At 46.7% G+C, this 20,221-nt stretch overlaps 1 protein-coding gene across 6 annotated transcripts in view; it reads right to left on the bottom strand.

The window, feature by feature from the left end:
- Nucleotides 1-2,478: 2,478 nt before the first annotated feature.
- LOC140733194 (serum response factor-like) overlaps nucleotides 2,479-20,221 on the bottom strand; it is a 62,079-nt gene continuing 44,336 nt past the window's right edge. For 4 of the 6 annotated variants that reach the window (XM_073056197.1, XM_073056191.1, XM_073056193.1 and 1 more), the window contains 6 exons: nucleotides 13,292-13,532; nucleotides 11,368-11,535; nucleotides 8,580-8,726; nucleotides 7,946-8,137; nucleotides 6,160-6,236; nucleotides 2,479-5,374 (listed from right to left, as the gene is read on the bottom strand). In XM_073056197.1, coding sequence (XP_072912298.1) covers nucleotides 5,273-5,374; nucleotides 6,160-6,236; nucleotides 7,946-8,137; nucleotides 8,580-8,726; nucleotides 11,368-11,535; nucleotides 13,292-13,532 — 927 coding nt within the window. In that variant the 3' untranslated portion in view covers nucleotides 2,479-5,272. The remainder of the gene's footprint in view (nucleotides 5,375-6,159; nucleotides 6,237-7,945; nucleotides 8,138-8,579; nucleotides 8,727-11,367; nucleotides 11,536-13,291; nucleotides 13,533-20,221) is intronic. The other 2 variants (XM_073056194.1, XM_073056196.1) reach the window with 1 other exon arrangement.

Below are 20,221 nucleotides of genomic sequence, written 5' to 3'. Positions count from 1 at the left end.
AATTCTTGTTACGTGCATCAGCCCATCTAAACCAGATCCCCAACACCATCAGGCAATTAGACCAGACACCAAAGAGATCACAGGATTGGTTGGGTCCATTTCCAAAGGACATGACCTCAATATGTGCTGTTGACTTCAGCCCGACGCTAATTCAAACTGGTCGCAGATGCCAAACGATCTATGAACTCATCTTGGATCCCAGTAGAAAATTCCACCATTGTCCACATTACTTGGCAACATCACTCCTCTTAAGCTTTCATTCTCTCATAGAGTTCTATGAAACACATAAACAGGATGGGGTAGGTGGCCAACCCTGCCCGACTCCAGACAAGATGAGAAATGCTGTCATAGATTCTGACATGCTGCCAGCCGGAAGCATGGAACTGTACACTTTGCAGGTCCGGCCGATCAGTCCCACAGAGCTGAGCACAACTCAAGACAGTTGGCCATCATTTCTGGGAGTTTTATTCAAATTTTAAAAATGGATGGACTCGGTCAGCTCCTTCAGACTCTCCCACTTACTGTTATCTAAAATCTCTGTGATAAAAAACAGAAGGTTCTGGGAGGCTGTGCTACCTGTGGCCTTTATGTTGTACAGACTAGCACAGAATGATCTGCAGCTCCTCAAGAGTCTGTTAGTCGCTGGCTGTAGCCAAAAAGGCTATTGCAATTACTTGGAAATCAGATACATATTTAAGTATAGATTGTTGGAAAAAAGAAATCTATGGCTGTATTCCATTAGAAAAAATTACTTATAACTTAAGAGATAAATATGAAACATTTTTGAAAATCTGGGGCCCTTATTTACAAAAGACAGGATTAAATATATAGGTGCTCTGAAGAGAAAATTAATGGCTACTTGGGGAAAGAAATAAATACATATACTAAAGTTATTAAGAACTCCATGGAGCATGTGGAGACCTTCCAACAACCAGGCACTCTTTCTTTCTTTCTTAATTTTTTTTATATAGGGTAGTTAGGGGGGAGGGATTAAGGGGAGGGGGGAAGGGTCACATATCCTTTTTTCTTCACTTGTAATCAATTAAAAATTTAATTAAATAAAATTTAGAAAAAAAAAAAAAAAAAAGTCTGTTAGTGAGGTTGTTACTGAGTCACCCTCTTCCTTAAGGCTGTGGATCACAGAGCTCCCGCTCTGAACCTTTCTGGAAAAATCCTGAGCATGTCCCATCCTGCTCCAGAGTAGACACCAGATTGGAAAATAATATTGGTGGATTCAGAGGCAAAGAGATAGACTTACCAGATCATAACCTGCCCATGAAAATGACTTCCTTCTTATAAAGATATGAAAAGAATTTATATCTAGCAATAATTAAGCAGGGTGCATATGGAAAATCAACCCTTTTAGACTGAGAATAGCCTTAAATAAGGAAAAGAAAGAACTGGGTATGCTGGCAATCATTCTACAAAAATTATGTCAATGCTCAGCAGGTCAAGCAGCACCTATGGAAAAGGTTGTGGAAGAAGAAAGAGGCAACAATTATGAAAATTCTCAGCAGAGCAGATAAAACAAGATGAACAAACAGGCAGATGGAAGTATAGTTGGGATTTCCATGGGCTTGTAATCTATGATAGTCATTAACCTGTCCCATGAGTTCAAACATAATAATGTATAGCACAGCAGGCACTTCAGCCCACAATGTTGTTCTTGGAGATTCTGGTATAGATAAACAAACATCTAAATAAACTAGTAATGAAAAAAAAAACGAGAAAATCTGCAGATGTTGGAAACCTGAATAAATCACACAAAGTGCTGGAGGAGCTCAGCAGCCAGGCAGCAGCTATGGAATGAGTAAATAATGTTTTGGCCTGAGACCCTTCATCAGGACCGGCAATGAAATGACTAACTAATCCCTTCTGCCTACAGAATACCCATACCCATATCCCTTCGTTTTCTGCACATTCATGTGCCTGAGAGCTTTTTAAAACCTCTAACATATTTGCCTCCATTATCATCTCTGCAGCACATTCCAAACACCTTCCACTCTCCACGTAAAGAAGTTTATCCCACACACCTCCTTTCAACTCACCCTCCCCCCCCACTTTAAATGCATTCCCTCTAGTATCAGACATTTTGACCCCAGGGAAAAGTCACCATGTGTCTCCTCCATGTGCCTATTGTAAACTTCTATAGGTCTCACTTCAGCCTCTGCCACTCCAGAGAAAACAACCCAAACTTGTCCAGCCTCTCCTTATGGAACATGTCCTCCAATCCAAATGGAGGCAGAGACCCAGAGAGGGAAGTGTCAGAGATACTAAACCTGGAAAATCTCTGCAGATGATACTCAAAGTGGACATGTGCACCTATACACATGGTGAGGGCAATGGGGGCGAGAGTGCTGAGGTCACACAGCAGGTTACATATTCAATTTATTTCAAGTCAACTTTTAACTCTGTATCTGTACACGGTACTCTTTGTATGCACAAAGCTTCCAAAGAATAAATGGAATCCAAACACTGTGAAAACAAAACAATAAAAATTTGTTTCTTTTATTAAAAAGCTTTCACCGTGTAAATCACACCAAAATCAGGCATGTCAGGGAACCATCTGCTTGGTGACACACACCGCTCCTTAAATTGCAACTCATGGCAATAGTTTTATACTGTGAAAAAATTTGTTAAAAAACACACAGCCCTCCCCTGCCCCGCGTGATACAAACTCATACACATAAAAACTGCAAATACAATTTACAAGTGTTTTTCTCATCTTCTCTGTAATACATAAATACTGAATAAACACCTATAAAAATAAACTCTCTCTTTCAAGGCATTTTATAAAAAGTAGTGGCCGCTTCCTATGAAAACGCCTCCCTTCATAGCACCAAAAAAGCAGCAGCTTGCAATGGGGCCAATCACTGAAGGAGCCAAGAAAGGCAGGGAAAGTCAGGTGCCAGGAACAGGTCAGTGGCCATGGTTTCAAGGCTGGTATCTTGGGCAGTGGGTGCACAGAAGCAGATTACCCCACAAGCACGTCGTGTTGGGCTGGGGGAATGCCAGAGTTGCTGCTCAGCAGCCCAGTCATGAAGAGTCAGCCTTACCCCTCCCTTTCAACTGCATGATGAATGATCCCTCCCAGGCCACAAGCTTCACAGTAGCAGCAACTTTCCTGCCCACCATATTGATCAGCTTATCAGTTCATTCAACAAATTATGATACAAGTAGCAGGGGACTTCCAGGATCACCAATCCTCCAAACACAGATACAAATCATGATCAAAATCTCATGCAGCGAGAGGTCTGTGCAAACGCCTACTCTTTTATCCCAGGCAAAGACCAACCCAGGGTCTTCCCTCTCACAGGGGCCTGAATGAGACTTTAGAACACTAAATTATAATTCTACATCCAATAGCTGGGACACCAAGGACAAGCAGACTATGAGCTAGACTTCTTGCACTAAACTTTATAGCCAGCCTTGTTCCTGTCCTGCTCAAAAGAGGAAATGCAACTAATCTTAACACTACTCCTTAAAGTGGGTGGAGTGAAACACAACCAATACTGATCCTGCCTTTACCCAAATGAGCACAAGCTGCAACCAATCCCATTGCTGCTCTCTTCTCATGGAGGGGGATTTAGAACATCAAATATTACAGCACAAGAGAGTAGGGGGGAGGATTTAGAATATCAAATGATACAGTACAAGGGTAGGCCATTCAGCCCCTAATTAAGCTAATGATGCTTAATTACATCAATTCCTTCTGGCTGCAGATGATCTATACCCCTACACTCTCTGCGCATTCCTGTGCTTATCTAAGAGCCTCTTAAAGGCCTCGATCATATCTGTGTCCAACAGCAGACCTGGTAGCCTGCTCCAAGCACCATCATTTGCTGTGGTAAAAAATACCTGCCCGCACATCTCCTTGGAACTCCCCCCCCACCTCACCTTAAATGCATGCCCTCTATATTAGACATTATGACCCTGGGGAAAAAGATATCAGCTGTTTATCTGCGCCTCTCATAATCTCATAAGCCTTCATTGTTCCAGAGAAAACCAAGTTTGTCCAACCTTGCCTTATAGCACCTGCTCTCTAATCCAGGTAGCATCCTGGTAAACCTCTTCTGCATCCTCTTCAAAGCCATTACATTCTTCTTATAATGGAACAACCTGAACTGAATTAAATACTCCTGACTTGAACTTGATGATTTGAGTGATGAAGGCAAGCATGCTATATGCCTTCTTTATGCCCTATCAACTTGTGCAGCCACTTTCAGGGAGCTATGGACTAGAACCCCAAGATGCCCCTATACATCTGAGTAGCCAATCTCATTTACCTGACTGTTGTTGGGTGTGGGGGAGATGGGAAGGCTTGTATCCAATTTGGATCCTACTCCTATCTAGCAATGGGAATACGCAGCCAATCCGATCAATGCTGCCGTACTGTGTGCTTGGCTGCTTCTTCCAGCTGGGTTTCGGTCACTGGAAACCACCAGCAGCAGTAAGTGCCTTATTTACACACCTCTGCCGCAAGGATGAGACCATTGACCCTGTTTCCCGTCTGTCCCCCCACCAAATGCCCACTCCAATAGGTCAACCAATTTAATACAAATTACCAATCAAAATTCACATAATTTCAATTAAAAGCATATTCTAAATACTTCTGTGTGTGTGGGTATGTATACATGAGCACACGTGTGCATATGTGTATATTATATGTGTGTATTTCATATACACATATATATAAAATACACAGAAACATACATATATTATACACACACATAGATCCCTCCAACAATTTTATTTTCAGTACAAATATAACAACAAAATAATTGTTGAGAGAGAATTGTGGAAACTTCAGTGCCCATATTCTGCAAAGTTAAACTGTAGCCCAGAGGGCAGGCACCAAAAATCCAAGAGAACCAGACAGATCCAGGCCTGGACACAGTCCCCACCCAGCCACATTCAAAATCTGTAGCTAAAAGCTGAGTTGCCACAAAACTAGACACATCTGCAACAAAGTTTTGTCAGAAGACTTTGTCCCTCCAAGGAGCAGGGAGAGGAGTGAGGTTGTATTTACACGGCCTTCACAACAGTGTGAATCTTTGGCTGAAGCCTGATGTGGGTCCACAGCGTGCAAATCGCTTTCAATTATGAAAAAAGATAAACCTCAGGCAGTCAATAATTTCACATTGATTTAGAAAAAAGCTCCATTCATTCTTTCTGAATAAAGCAGGGCTGAGGGAAGCAAAAATAAATAAATATAGCAGGCAGTTTCTAGTTTAAATAGATGGTGCTCCTCTTGGGTCCTTGCCAGCAGTCGTCAGTCATTCTGGGCCAGCTTGTTGTTGTGTGTGGTCTCCAGGCTGCTCACCTGAAGCTCTGTCAGACTACCAGTGCTGGATTGTTGGCCAATCACTGTCATCTGTGGGGGGAAAGAAAGAGGACAGCAGTCACCACCCACCTGGTTCCTGGTTTGACATCAGGCAACACTCTTCCCTCTCAGGGGTCTGAGCCCTGAGATGAGGTAACACTCCCTCCACCTACACCTTCCTTCAAATCTGGCCTCAGTCACCCGACACCCACCAGGACCCAGGCCAGAGATCACTCAGCCACCCCACCCCCCACTCCATCAGGTCTGAGTCCTGGGATCAGCTAACATCCACCCACCCAGTTCCAGGCCCACGGATCACCCAGCAACTAACTACCCCCAGCTCCAGCAGGTTCAGGTTCTGGGATCACACAACTATCTGTCCCATTAACCCTGTGCTCTCCTCCTACCCCAACCTTCTCTAGTGAAGCCTGGGATCACCCTGCCCCTTTACGACTGGGATCCACCAGTAACTGTTTTAGATTTTCACTGCTGCTAGTTCTCACCCCGGGCTCTGTCCCCATTCTGTGACCCAGTACTGTCAGACATGATCAGCCTGTGTGTGCAATGTAAATGGTTCCCTGACTCTCTGGGATGGGAGACTTTTCAGTTTAACAATTGCCATTCACTAATATTTCAGCCCAGAAACTAGTAGTAGCACTGGCCATTTGTGTTTCTCTGGCCCAGCTACTGGCCGTCACTGTCAGCTGGTAACAAGACACCTAACTGGAGAATAACACCTCCAAACCTTCTTTCAGGATGACAGCACGAGTGTGAGAGTGTTAACGAGGGAGAGCCCACCCTTGCTCCCCGCGGATGGCTGTCCGTGTGCAACATACCTGGTGGAGCTGGACAGCTGACAGTGGGATTTGGACAGTGCCCGTGGGAGCAGTCAACACAACCTGAGGTACACCACCTGCAAGAGACAGCAAGCAGCAAACACACCCAGTCAGGGCACATCATCCTTGTACCTCGAGTCCCAGTACCAGACCAACTCCCAACTCTGACGATCGCCACCTCTAATTTCCCACTTCACCAGAGCCTAAACTCATTCCCTTCATCTATATCTGAGACTCTCACTGAAATAAACAGTGCCTAATTCTTCCTCCTCTAGATTTTATAACACAGACCAAACATGTTCAAATCTTCCTTCCCTGTCACCAAGCCCACTCTCACATCCTGTCCATTTCTTACTTATCTTAGACTGCTAATCTGAGTATCCAACTCAGTAATAACTCTAACCAACTACATCACTACCACAACTGTCAGCACACTTCACAAAATACCACTGTGGACCAACGGACAGAGAGCCAGACCACTGACCAGCACAGTTAGACAGCTGCTGAGAAACAACCCCAGTGGCCCCTCCCCAATGTTGTTAATTCTAGCCACACTTCAGTTCAAGGACAATTAATGTAGTGGTCACCAACAAATCCACGTCCTGTCAACAAGTTCCCTTTGTGTGGTGTCCAGGTAGAAGGGCAGCTGGTTGCTGTCACATCCAGTCTGAGGAGTAATTGTTAATATCATTCCTGAACTATTCTCCATTTTATTAATACTGTTCTCACGATTCAGACTTTTCAAGATCAAGTCCACAGCAATCGCCAATTTGTCTGCTGTCTTCCTGTTTTTAACTGAGTTGGTGTCCTATGCCTGACCCTCCATTTGTGGTCAGACCTCCTATGCACTGCCTTGACCTTTCACCTTCCCTCTTACGTACTGCACATGGACCTGATCTCTCACCTTCTTTCTGACATCCTGAACATGGATCTAACCTCTCACCTTCCTTCCAACATCTGCACATATGCCTAACATAGTCTCAGGTTGATAAGCTCTGCATGGGCCCGATCGTTCACCTTCAGCCTGGCATCCTTGCATTATCCCAAACTTTTACCTTCTGTCAGACATCTGTCCATCAAATGGCAGCCCTTCCCCAACTACATCCGTCAGGGACACACCACCTGTAAATCCCTCTCACCCAGGCAAAGCTGGTAGAGCCATTCACTCACAGCTCCAGCTATCTGCTCTTGATCCCAACCTCCAGTTCTGCCCATGTGGAGATCACACATTTTCCCATCCGGATTTCCTCCAACGTCCCAAAGGTGCGCATGTCAGCAAGTTAACTGGCTTTTGTAAATTGCCCCCTCACTATGCAGGTAAGTGGCAGAATTTGGAAGGGGAAAATTACTTTGGAAATGGAGTTCCGATGTGATCAGGTTAGACTTGGCAAGTGGAAATACCCCCATTCTGTCTTGTGAGGAAATACTGAATTTACAAACATCATTTAGAAACACATCAGTGTATTGGTCAATATAACTGGATCAAAACCCTGGAAATGTCTCCCAAACAGTTCTGTGGGAGCGTCATCACCACAGGGATTGCAATAGTTCGAGAAGGTGGCTCAACCTTACCTTCTCAAGCCTAATTAGGGATGGTCTGTAAATGCTGGTTTTACCAATCATGTCCAGATCCCAAAAAATGAATAAATTAAAATAATAACTGCAATGGCAGGAGCATCTGAACCCAATCTACAGGGATAACATTGTCAACAGAGGCAGAACCATCACAGTAAAGGGATATGCAGGTCCTCTCTACTCGACACCGCCACCTCTCGGACCACCTTACCCTGCTCCTGCATCTGGCTGTGCGATACTTGCATCCCCGAAGATGGCTGCGAAAAGGCATTGAGAACAGCAAGTCCGTCCGACAGGCTGGGGCTGGACGTGTACATAACCGTACCATGGGGACTCGGGTACATCACATGACTGGCCATTGAAGTGGGTGCAGATGAAGTGACGATTGTTGCTGGCAGCGTCACTGATGGAACAAGAGTGAAAGGAAATGATCACAGACTCGTAATTCAGAGAGAAGGGCTGGGGCAGGGGTGGAGGGGAAGGGGTGCAGGGTTGGGAGAGGGTGTGGTAGCTAGACAGTAGAGAATTCAGGAGGGCTGGGAAGACAGCGAGGGCAAGTATGTTAGAAAGGGGGGAATGGAGAAGGGATAGGGTTGAAAGTGTGGGGAGAGGAGTAACAGCAGGTAGGAGAATGGAGGGAGTAACAGTGGGAAGAATGGCAGTGTGCGATGGAGTAGACAGCTTGGGGGAGGTGAGCAGATTTTCAGGAAGGAGGATAGGAAGGGTGTGTTGGGCCCAGGGGCAGAGAGCATGAAGGGAGTGGGAGAGGGAATATGGGTTTAGTCAAAGTCTATATGTGCGGGGGGTTGGGACAGCAAAGAGAAGGTGCAGGCAGCAGTCCTTACTTGTCCCGCTCGTTGAGGCCTGAGAGATCTCGGAGTTGCTGTCACTGATGGTGGCCGTGTGCTGTGTTGACTGATGCACACTGACCTGTGCCGGCGACTGGTGCAGCTGGATCGTCTGCAAGGGGACCTGCTGGGCCATGGCACCTCCTAGGCAGAGAAAAAGGCAGTTGAGCAGCCATCAAGATCGACACCTCCTCCCAGGCATGGCCTGTCCCCAAGAGGGCACATAGCCTGGGATGATGCACTCCTAAACTCGTGGCTTTTCACTCCATCCTCCGTCACACATCAACATGACAGGAAAGCAGAAGCGCTGACAGGCACAAACTGCACAAGTCCGACGCACGAACTCACACCACACTCCTCACGTCCCCCACATGCCCCCCGGACATGCACTCTGTTCAGACTCTGTACACCCTTCCATTGCACAGTATACGTCCTGCACTTGCACAACACATCAGCTAAACCTTTCCCATCCATGTACGATCAACATCTCTTCTGCAGTTCAAAGCTCACATGCCTTTAGAATTTTAAAGTGAAACCACAGAGGGGTGAGTTCCTCCTGAGCCTGAGCCCGTATGATAAGTTTGTGGCCTAAGGTAGAAGGAGATGAGTTATTAACTTCAAACTTTCTGCACAATCACTCAAAGAGTTGTCCTGCACGTGCAAGTAACGAGAGCTGTATAACTCATCTCCTTCTCCCTTACTTATCAATCACCCCTGCTGTGGACCACTTCTACAAAGAAGGGATCCGTATGCTCCATGACCACTGGACTAATCGTGTAAATATAGGAGGGGACTATGTTGAAAAATAAATGTGCTAGGTTTTCTGAAATTCACGCCTTCTACCTTAGGCCACGAACTTATCAATCACCCCTCAAATAATTGCTTTCCAAAACATTCTCTCAGTTCCCTCAGATCTGCTAGTCACTTACCTTCAACCTGTGCACTTAGCATTTCAACCCAGCCACTAAAAATGGCCTCTCTGTACCCTAAATCAGGGACTCTCAACCTTTTTTATGCCATGGATCAATGCCATTAAGCAAGGAATGCAAGTACCCCACTGCTCTAAATGAATCCTCCATGATCTTAAATACTTCAATCAAAACTGTCAGGTGTTTCCTCAAGAACAAAACTCTCAGTCTACCCCAAACCCAAACCCCTAATCCAGGCAAGGAGTGCACACCTGGCCTGGCTTTGCTGCCTGTATAAAATCATCAAGAACACAGAATGGGTCAATGGTTGCAGTCTGATTTTGCAGTATTGGGGAATCAAAGACTAGAGGTTACAGATTTAAAGTGAGAAGGAAGAGATTTAACAGGGATCAGAGGAACAATTATTTCACTTATAGGGTGGTCAGTGTCTGGAATGAACTACCAGAAGAAGTGGTTGATGCAGGTACATTAATAATTTATATAGGTACATGTATAGGAAAAGTTTATATGGATACAGGATAAATACAGGTAAATGGGACGTGCTTAGAGGAGAATTTTGGACGAGATGGGCCTAAGGGCCTGTTTTCATGCAGTGTGACAATGATTGTGGCCCTTCCATTCCCACAGGCACAGAAACGGGCCTTCAGCCCATCGAGCACCTGTCTGCACAAATGACATTTCCCTACACGAGGCCCGCTGCTATGGTGGAGCATGAAGCAGCGAGTCTCTGCCCAAACCACCCCCTCAAGCAGCGAATTCCAGGTATTAACTGCCCTCAGATGTAACAAAAATTTCTTCAAATCTTTTCCAAACCCCCTCTGTCAACTGGTTTTAATTTCCTCGGCACCAGGCTCATCTGCCCTATCTGTATCGCTCATAACTTTCAGCTCGCCATCAGGTCACCCCCACCTGAGCCTCTTTCACCACAAAAGAAAACAAACCCAGTCTCTCATGACCGACTGAACCATTCCATGACAGGCCACACACTGGTGAATCTCCTCTGCATCCTCTCCACTCCAATTACATACTCCCTGCAGCTGTGGGCTGAGGTTTTAGAGGAGCAGTGGCATTTCTGACACTGCCTGACTCATGATTCCAGACTGCAGTTAAACTCAGTGCCCGAGGGAGGGGTTCGAACCCAATGTCTGCAGGAATCAGGACGCTCCTTTCTGACAAACAGACACAGGGTCCCTGACTCGAAACGTTGACTGCTCCTCTCTCCGTGAATGCTGACCGGCCATTTCCAGTATTTTCTGTTTTTGTGCCGAGCCCAGTGGTGCCCTCTCATTGTACCAGGCTCCCGCTCCTGACTCGAGCAAATAAACGAGGCTGACACTCCCGTGCAGTGCTACCCAGTTGCAGATGCCATTTCTCACGCCATATAAAAATCCAAGCCCAGCATGCCTGGTTGCTTGACTCTGCTCTGTGGAGACTGGGAGAGTCAGCTCTGGGTCCAGTCCCTGAGATTCCAGCAGTCAGCACCTATCAGAGACATCACACTAGAATCTTGCCGTGCAAATACAGCACCGTGTATTACAACAAGACCGTGTAACTCAAGCACAAGAATGTAGTGGTAAAAATGCAAATTCTTCCTTCGGGCAGCTGGTCGAGGGGAGTGGGCACTAAAGGAGGTGATACTCAATATTCAGAGGGAGGCCCCACTATCAAACAGGAGGCAGGGAGTCACAGGCTGATGTGTGCAGAGGCCTCAGTGTTCACACGGTATAGGACTCTGCTGGGCAGGGCGAGGACTCCCTGGTGGGACAGGCCTGAGATTCTCTTCACTGCTCCCATCCACTCCCTGACCTAGCTCAGCCCCACATCCCTCCCCCTGCCCACTCGGGAACAACACTCGCCTGCGATGGAGACAATCTGACCGCCTGCTGACGCCGGGAAGCGAAAGAGCGTCTGCTGTCCTGGCTGCGACTGACCGCTCATCATCTGACCCTGCTGACCCTGGATGGTCAGTGAGTGTTGCTGCAACTGACCGATCGGGATGGAGGGCGTCCCTGGCAGTGACGTGCCTGTCAGAGGGAAAACAGACAGTGAACCGAGCAGCTATGGAGGCAGCTCAGCTGGGGGGCAGGCAGGGGGAGGGGCACAGTGCCACACTGTTAGTGAGGAGGTGTTTGGCGCTGAGGGAGGGGGGGGGATATAATCACTCCCCAATCCCTACAACTTTACTGAGGGAACCTACAACCACTGCAGCTGAGGAACTGGGTTACTAACAGATCCCAAACCAGGAGATCAAGCACAGCTTGGTATGGCAATTCATAGAACACTACAGTACAGCACAGTCCCAACAGCTCACAATATGGTGACAACTATTTAAAATACTCCGAGATCAATTTAACACTTCCCTCCTATGTACCCTTCCATCTTTCTATCATCGATGAGCGTACCTAACAGTTTCTTAAAAGTCCCTAATTTATCCAGGAATGCAATCAGGTGCAGGGGGTAGTGGACGACAGCCTGGCCCATCCCAGCCACTGTCCTCTCGCCCCACTATCGACAAAAAGCCCTGGCTCAAGGCAGCAGCTATCATCAAGGATCCCCCAACCTGAGTCACGTCCTCTTCCCTCAGCTACCATCAGACAGGAGGTACAGAAGCCTGAAGTCCCACACCACCACAGAGAAACAGCTACTTCCATGCAATCCTTCACAACCGTAACCCTACCTCTGCAATGGAACACTTTTGATCACCTGATGCACTACCAAGGACTTGTCTCTGATTGTCTTTACTTTTACAGCAAATCGTTCATGATGGAAAATTGAGAAGCCGTAGGGAAAGGGGAGGGAATGTGAACAAATCTCCATCAGTGGAGGAAAACCTCTGGGCAAACCAATCAGAACACTGACTCTGGGCAATTCAAGGAGTGTTAAAGTAAGTGGCTGCAAAGGTTATGGACTAAAAGCCTCTTAAACATTGTATATCTGATTTTATCACCTCCCCTAGCAGTCCATTCCAGGCACCTAACATTCATTATACAAAATCTTGCTTTCTACATCATTTTTAAACTTCTTACTGTAAACTTATGTTCTCTGGTATTTGATGTTCCCACACTAGGAAAAGGACCCTGTCTATCTACCCAGAGAAAACAATTCAAGTTTGTCCAGTCTCTTGGAGCTAACACACTCCAATCCAAGCAACGTGCTGGTGAGCTTCCTCACACCCTCTTTAACTTCTCATCCTTTTGATAGTGGTGATTACAATGACCTACGATGCTCCAAATGACAGCTGACCGAAGTTTCACTCATCTGCAACTTGACTTCCCAGCTCAGAGCTCTGACCAACGAAGACCGGTATGTGATATGCCTTCTTTATCACCCTATCCACCGGAGTCGTCACCTTCAGGGAGCTATGGACTTGAATCACATCAGTGCTCCTAATAGACCAACTATTTACTGTAAACTTTCCTGTGTTTGACCTCCCCAAGTCCAACATCTCACATCGGTATGGATTAAACTCCTTCCATTTCTCCACCCATGGGGGGGAAGAGGGTGGGGGGGGGAGAGGGGGGAGAAGAGGAGTGGGCTTACTTGACCCTACTGACATCCATACATCCACGCCACACTGTCCGACCCACAGCACCAGCTCCAACAGCCTCCCGCCCCCATTCCACACAGTCACAATCAACATGCACGCTGCCCTGGCACCCCCCAGCCCACCCTTCACTGCTCTCAACCTTCCCTTGTGCCCACAGGGTGCACACCCCATCCACCATGCTCAGCACTACAGGCCGCCAGCCCTGAGCCACCCTGCCCGCCATTCACACCCACCTGACATGAGAGTGAACCCGCTGGGGATCTGCACCATGCTGCCAGAGGTGCCGGTGACGGCTGGTTTGAAGACGGTGCCATTGCTGTTGGTGATGGCGGTAACCGGAGCCAGATAGTTGGTGATGGGGAAGCTGTGGCCAGTGCTAACCTGCAGGTTGGTAGAGGTGTTGGAGGCCAACTGGTTGACTCCCTTTGACCCGGGAACGTTGGTCACAGTGAAGGTGGTTGGCTTCAGACTGTCCTGAGGGAGAAAGAGCAGAGTTAGTATTGACCTGGGGAGAGACAGAGAAGCACAGACTAGGGAGGGAGGAAGTGTTTACCCCAGGGGCAGTCTGTCACGCTGCAGCTAGGGTACAGAGCATTGTTCTGACTCACACAACCCCACCAACACACATACCATGGCTCTTCGCCATCCAATGTCCCAAATGCCCCCACAACACAGAGTGTGGACCCCCATGCAAGGTACAACACGGTGATACCCCAGAACAAAGCCAGTCCAGAGTCGTAAACACCTGCTGCACCCGTAACACCCATGGGTGCTCGATGTTGTGCATCAATATCCTCAAGATCCGCACACACAGTAGCCACGAGTACCATGGGTAGCCCTGTAACCATGTGATACAGGTGCGCATTCCCCTCTCCCCAATACTGGAAGAAAGGACACTGTCTCCGTCATCAGCACTACCCAGAGCCCATCTCTGTACCACCGGGGGCAGAGGAACAATTATCCTCCCATCCATTTACAAAGTATCACTTAGTGCAGTTTAATCAAACACAGAGACAGGAATCTTTTATATCCTTACATATCAACACCAAATGAACCATGGTTTTGAATTGGCTGCTCAGAGCTGCAGTTAAGTGACGTATGTGAAAGTTCTCAGTAAACCATTGACAAAGCACCTCAGAATCACAATGCCGTACTTGAAACAGGAAAATGCTGGAAACACTCAGCAGATGAGAACACTGATGCACCATCAATAACTCTCTGAGACGTGAGGCGAGATATTGGCTTTTATTGACTGGAAGAAAGAACAAGCAGCAATTGACCACCATGCTACATCCTGAAGACTGAGGGCTGGGCTCAGGCCTCAATCGCCTTTATACCGGGGTCTGTGGGAGGAACCACAGGAGCAGTCAGCGGGGGTGGGGGGGGGGGGGGGTGTCCAGACAGGTATATGTAGTTCACCACAAACACATTGCCTGTTTCTCTTTCCAGACACTAGCTGACCAGCTGCGAGGTGACAGCAGCTCCTGCTTTAATTTCTGGTTCCCAGCATCTGCACATTGTTTTTTTTTAATTGCCTGGCACATGGACCGCCAGGACCACGCGCGTACAATTGGTGGGCATGGACAGACTCATTTGTTTTTTAAAATTATATTTTTAGGTTCATAAGGATGGTTTTGGGGACATAGAGGGGAGTTAGGGGTCAGTTTAAGGTTTAGGAACAGGAATAGATGTCAGGCCAGAGTCTCTACTCCACGGTTGAAGACCAACAACGCCAAGGTGGGACATCCATGGTCGAAGGTCAGATGTCAGCCCAGCAGAGAGTGAACGTTAAAGGAGTATGTATGTGTATGACAGCCCAGGACCAAGGCAGATTCTGCTCTTTGCACACATAACATTCCACATTATTTTCCCAGCGGTGGAGTAGTTCTACGATTTCCACGTCTGGAAAGGTCCAGACGTAAGAGGCTAGGCTTTTCTACCCATAGAGCAATCTCTCTCTTGTGAATGGGACAAGTAGATCAATAATGTAGATTCAAATACATGCACGCGCACATACACACAGACACCACCCACCCCACCCGTAGCCGTATCTCAGACTACAGGTTGACGGCCTTGCCTCTGGATAAATAATGGGTGGAGAACGCGTAACTGAGGGGCAGGTCAAGGCCAAAGGCCTCCTTTGGCCACTGTTCCTCCTGTGTCAGATTATCCTGGCATTGACAGTTGGAGCAGCAGTCCTTCAGTTCAGCGAGTGGCCAGTCTGGTCCTGACGGGAGCACGGTGGTCAGTTGGTTAATCAGTAACACAGTGCCTTGGAAAAGCAAGTGATCAGTAGGTTGGTCAGGGCTGTGTCCAGGGTAGACAGGGGCATTAGGGCAGTGCTGAGCAACCCTGTCCAGCAAACAAACAGTGTTTGGTTCTGACCCTCCCCCAGGACACCAGGATCCCGGGCAGCTGTGGGCTGGTACTCCAGAACACTTTTGGTGGTTGGGGGGGGGGGGGGGGATGAGAAAAATCACCTGTTCAATACGAAAGCAGACAGAGGAATTAATGCTTGGAGTGGGAAGTTCCAGCACAACAGATCCAGGTCCGTCAGCAGCATCATCAGGAAGCGAGTACTGAGAAAGGAGAGAATCTGGAACCTTCCACCACTCCCCCCACCCCCCCACTGAGAAAGGGTGTCAGGTTATATTGAGCCCTGAAGGTGTATGGAGCAGGGTACCAACACCCAGGGCCAGTCACCAACAGGGCAAGGTTGCTGAACGATGCCTGCCCCACAGGAGCTGACATTTGGATGGAACAGCTAGATTAGAGTCAATCGTTCACCTAAAAGAGAAATGGAAACCTACATCTGCCTGGCACTTTTCTCAGCTTCAAAACACGACTGGGCAACAGATGGGATTCCTCATCACAGAGTAATCTGGTGTGGGATGGGACCTGACTGCATGGTGCCAACACAGTTGGTCTACTCAAATCACCTCCTAGACAGCAAGGAGACTCACAAGCCACAGTGTTCCCCTCAGACATTCACCCTGATGCAGATACAAGCCGCCCTACAAGATCCCACACACCCTGGCTGGTCAAATAAGATGCGGGGCTAGGCCAGGGGAAAGATTACCCGGACTGCCTTCTCCTTCTGTGACTGCAATATAAACCAAGGTCCCACGGCCCATGACTCCGCTCTACCATTCGGTAAGATTACGGCTGATCTAACCTTGGTCTCAGCATCATTTTCTTGCTTCCTCCCTCAAGTCACCCGTTGTTCAAATATCAGCCAGTCCACCCCACCGTGCATTATATTCACAGACGTCCTGGGAACAGCATCCCAAGTACAGGGGATGCGGTGTTCGACCATCAGTTAACCAGGGCAGCCGCTTACTTGGGACAGCTTTTAAAGAACAAAAGCTAATTGAGAAAATAGCCAGGACTCCCTTAGTTTATTTGGGACACTCAGCTGCTTGATTGGGACAGGAGACTGCTGCCGAAGTTTCTAACTAGCGTCAGTTCGTGCACTTGTGCAAATTGGACACTTCATCGTGATTAGAGTGAACAGATTTTAAATAGTGTCACTTGCATGTGCTTGTGTTATTGTCTGTTTGGGCCTACAGACATTGATTGAAAAATCAGTGATTTTTAGTCATTTAGTTTTTTTATTTTGACTTTAAAAATATCAGAACCCTTGCCAAAATACCACAGAAAGTTTTGACGCCAGCTGAAGGCCGTCCATTATCTGCACTGGGTGTCTGTGCTGATTTTGTTCATCTACAGTCAATCAAAACATCACAGCAGTGTTCATTGGATGAGTTTCTCTGTCAGTAACAATTGGGAACTAATTCACTTTCATTTTACAGTAGCTCTGCTGGTGTTCTAATTTGTTCAGTTTTTCTCTTTAGCGGTTTGATCAAGGCACGACTGAGCAGTGTTCTGTTCTGGGTGTTGGATGAGGGATGTCCGGGAGACACCCAGCCTCCCGGATGGCCACATCTGCGCCAGGTGCATTGAGCTGCAGCTCTTTAGGGACCACATTAGGGAACTGGAGATGCAGCTTGATAACCTTCATTTGGTCAGGGAAAGTGAGGAGGAGATAGATAGGAGCTATAGGCAGGTAGTCACAATAGTACTGCTGTTTGAGTACTTTTGGGGGGGGGGGGGCAGAAACTGCCTCCCTGGGGGAAGCAACAGGGTTGTTGTAGAGGTAGATTTTAATTTCCCAAATATTGATTGGCATTTCCCTAGAGTGAGGAGTTTAGATGGGTGGAGTTTCTTAACACTATATGTAGATAAACCTACAAGAAGAGAAGGCTGTACCTGATCTGGTATTGGGAAATGAACCTCAGTGGGAGAGCATTTTGGAAATAGTGATCACAATTCTATCTCCTTTACCATAGCATTGCAGAGGGATAGGAACAGACAAGTTAGGAAAGTGTTTAATTGGAGTGAGGAGAAATATGAAGCTATCAGGTAGGAACTTGGAAGCATAAATTGGGAGCAGATGTTCTCAGGGAAACGTACAGCAGAAATGTGGCAAATGTTCAGGGGATATTTCTGTGGAACTCTGCATAGGTACATTCCAATGAGACAAGGAAAGGATGGTAGGGTACAGGAACTGTGGTGTACAAAGGCTGTTGAAAATCTAGTCAAGAAGAAAAGCTTACCAAAGGTTCCGACAGCTAGGTAATGTTAGAGATCTGGAAGATTATAAGGCTAACAGGAAGGAGCTTAAGAATGAAATTAGGAGAGCCAGAAGGGGCTATGAGAAGGCCTTGGCAAGCAGGATTAAGGAAAACCCCCAAGGCATTCTACAAGAGCAAGAGGATAAGATGTGAGAGAATAGGACCAATCAAGCGTGATAGTGGTAAAATGTGTACGAAACCGAAGGAGATAGCAAAGTATTTAATGAAAACTTTGCTTCAGTATTCACTACAGAAAAGGACCTTGGCGATTGTAGGGATGATTTAGAGCAGATTGAAAAGCTTGAGCATATAGACATTAAGAAAGACGATATGCTGGAGCTTTTGTAAAGCACCACATTGGATAAGTCAATGGGACCAGAAAAGACATAACCTCGGCTACTGTGGCAAGCGAAGGAGAAGATCGCTGAGGCTCTGGCAATAATCCTTGCATTATCAACAAGACAGGAGAGGTTCTGGAGGATTGGAGGGTTACAGATGTTGTTCCCTTATTCAAGAAAGGGAGCAGAGAAAGCCCAGGAAATTATAGACCAGTGAGTCTTACTTCAGTGGTTGGCAAGTTGATGGAAAAGATCCTGAGAGGCAGAATTTATGAACACTTGGACAGGCATAATATGATTAGGAATACTCAGCATGGCTTTGTCAAAGGCAGGTCATGCCTTATGAGCCTGATTGAATATTTTTTGAGGATATGAATAAAAACATTTAAGTTAGAGCAGTAGATGTAGTGTATATGGATTTCAGCAAGGCATTTGATAAGGTACCCCATATTGAGAAAGTAAGGAGGCATGGGATCCCAGGGGACATTGCTTTGTGGATCCAGAACTGGCTTGCCCACGGAAGACAAAGAGCGGTTGTAGACGGGTCATATTCTGCATGGAGGCCAGTGACCAGTGGTGTGCCTCAGGAATCTTTTTGGGATCCCTTCTCTTTGTGATTTTTATAAATGACCTAGATGAAGAAGTGAAGGGATGGGTTAGTAAATTTGCTGATGACACTAAGTTGGAGGTGTTGTGGATAGTGTGCAGGGCTGTCAAGTCAAGTCACTTTTACTGTCATTTCAACCATAACTGCTGATACAGTACATAGTAAAATTGAGACAACGTTTTTCAGGACCATGGTGTCAGAGGTTACAGCGGGACTCAATAGGATGCAAAACTGGGCTGAGAAGTGAGATGGAGTTCAACCCAGATAAGTGAGAAGTGGTTCATTTTGGTAGGTCAAATATGATGGCAGAATATAGCATTAATAGTAAGACTCTTGGCAGTGTGGAGGATCAGAGGGATCTTAGGGTCCGAGTCCACAGGACACTCAAAGCTGCTGCGCAGGTTGACTCTGTGGTTAAGAATGCATATGGTGCATTGGCCTTCCTCAACCCTGGAATTGAGTTCAAGAGCTGAGAGGTAATATTGCAGCTATATAGGACCCTGGTCAGACCCCACGGTGTACTGTGTTCAGTTCTGGTCACCTCACTACAGGAAAGATGTGGAAGCCATAAAAAGGGTGCAGAGGAGATTTACAAGGATGTTGCCTGGATTGGGGAGCATGCCTTATGAGAATAGGTTGAGTGAACTCGGCCTTTTCTCCTTGGAGCAGCGGAGGACGAGAGGTGACCTGATAGAGGTGTACAAGATGATGAGAGGCATTGATCATGTAGATAGTCAGAGGCTTTTTCCCAGGGCTGAAATGGCTAACACAAGAGGGCACACTTTTAAGGTGCTGGTAGTAAGTACAGAGGAGATGTCAGGGGTAAGTTTTTTTTTAAATGCAGAGAGTGGTGAGTGTGTGCTGTTGATGGTGATGGAGGTGGATACAATAGGGTTTCTTAAGAGACTCCTGGACCGGTATATGGAGCTTAGAAAAATAGAGGGCTATGTATAACCCTAGGTAATTTCAAAAGTAAGTACATGTTCAGCACAGCATTGTGGGCCAAAGGGCCTGTATTGTGCTGTAGGTTTTCTATGCTTTTCTGTATTTAATTAAATACATATTTTGTTTCTCAGTTAAACGGTTGCTTATCTTTTTTGTACTTTTTCATGAAGCTTCAGCTAATTAGGGCAGCCACTTAATTGGGCCAAAATGTACTCATCCCAATGTGTCCCAATTAATGGAATCCACTATACTTCCAAAGCTTAGAGATGAAATTCCTTCTCACGTGATTTTAAATAAGTAATGCCTTATTCTAAAACTTGGCCTCCTGGTTCTAAATACCTTCGCTGAGGGTAACACACTTAAAATCCCACTCGTATACTTCAGCAAGATACCTTCATTCTTCCACCTGGCATGGAATGAAAACCTAACCTGCTTAACTTTCTTCAGTGTGTTCCGGCAAACTCAAAAGATCAGGATGGCAAAAAGACAGGAACCTTGGATGACAGAGAGATCGCGAGATTGGTCAAAAAGGGGGAAAAAGGCCCAGAGGCCAATAAAACTGAAATCATACACTGCCTTTGAGAAATATCAAGATAAAAAGAAGGAATTATGAGAGGAAACAGGGATCACAGAGTGTTC

The sequence above is a fragment of the Hemitrygon akajei genome, chromosome 9 (assembly GCF_048418815.1).
Source record: "Hemitrygon akajei chromosome 9, sHemAka1.3, whole genome shotgun sequence".
Classification (NCBI taxonomy): Eukaryota; Metazoa; Chordata; class Chondrichthyes; order Myliobatiformes; family Dasyatidae; genus Hemitrygon; species Hemitrygon akajei.
The sequence above is the reverse complement of the archived record's forward strand: the minus strand, read 5'-3'. Positions and strand labels throughout refer to the sequence as shown.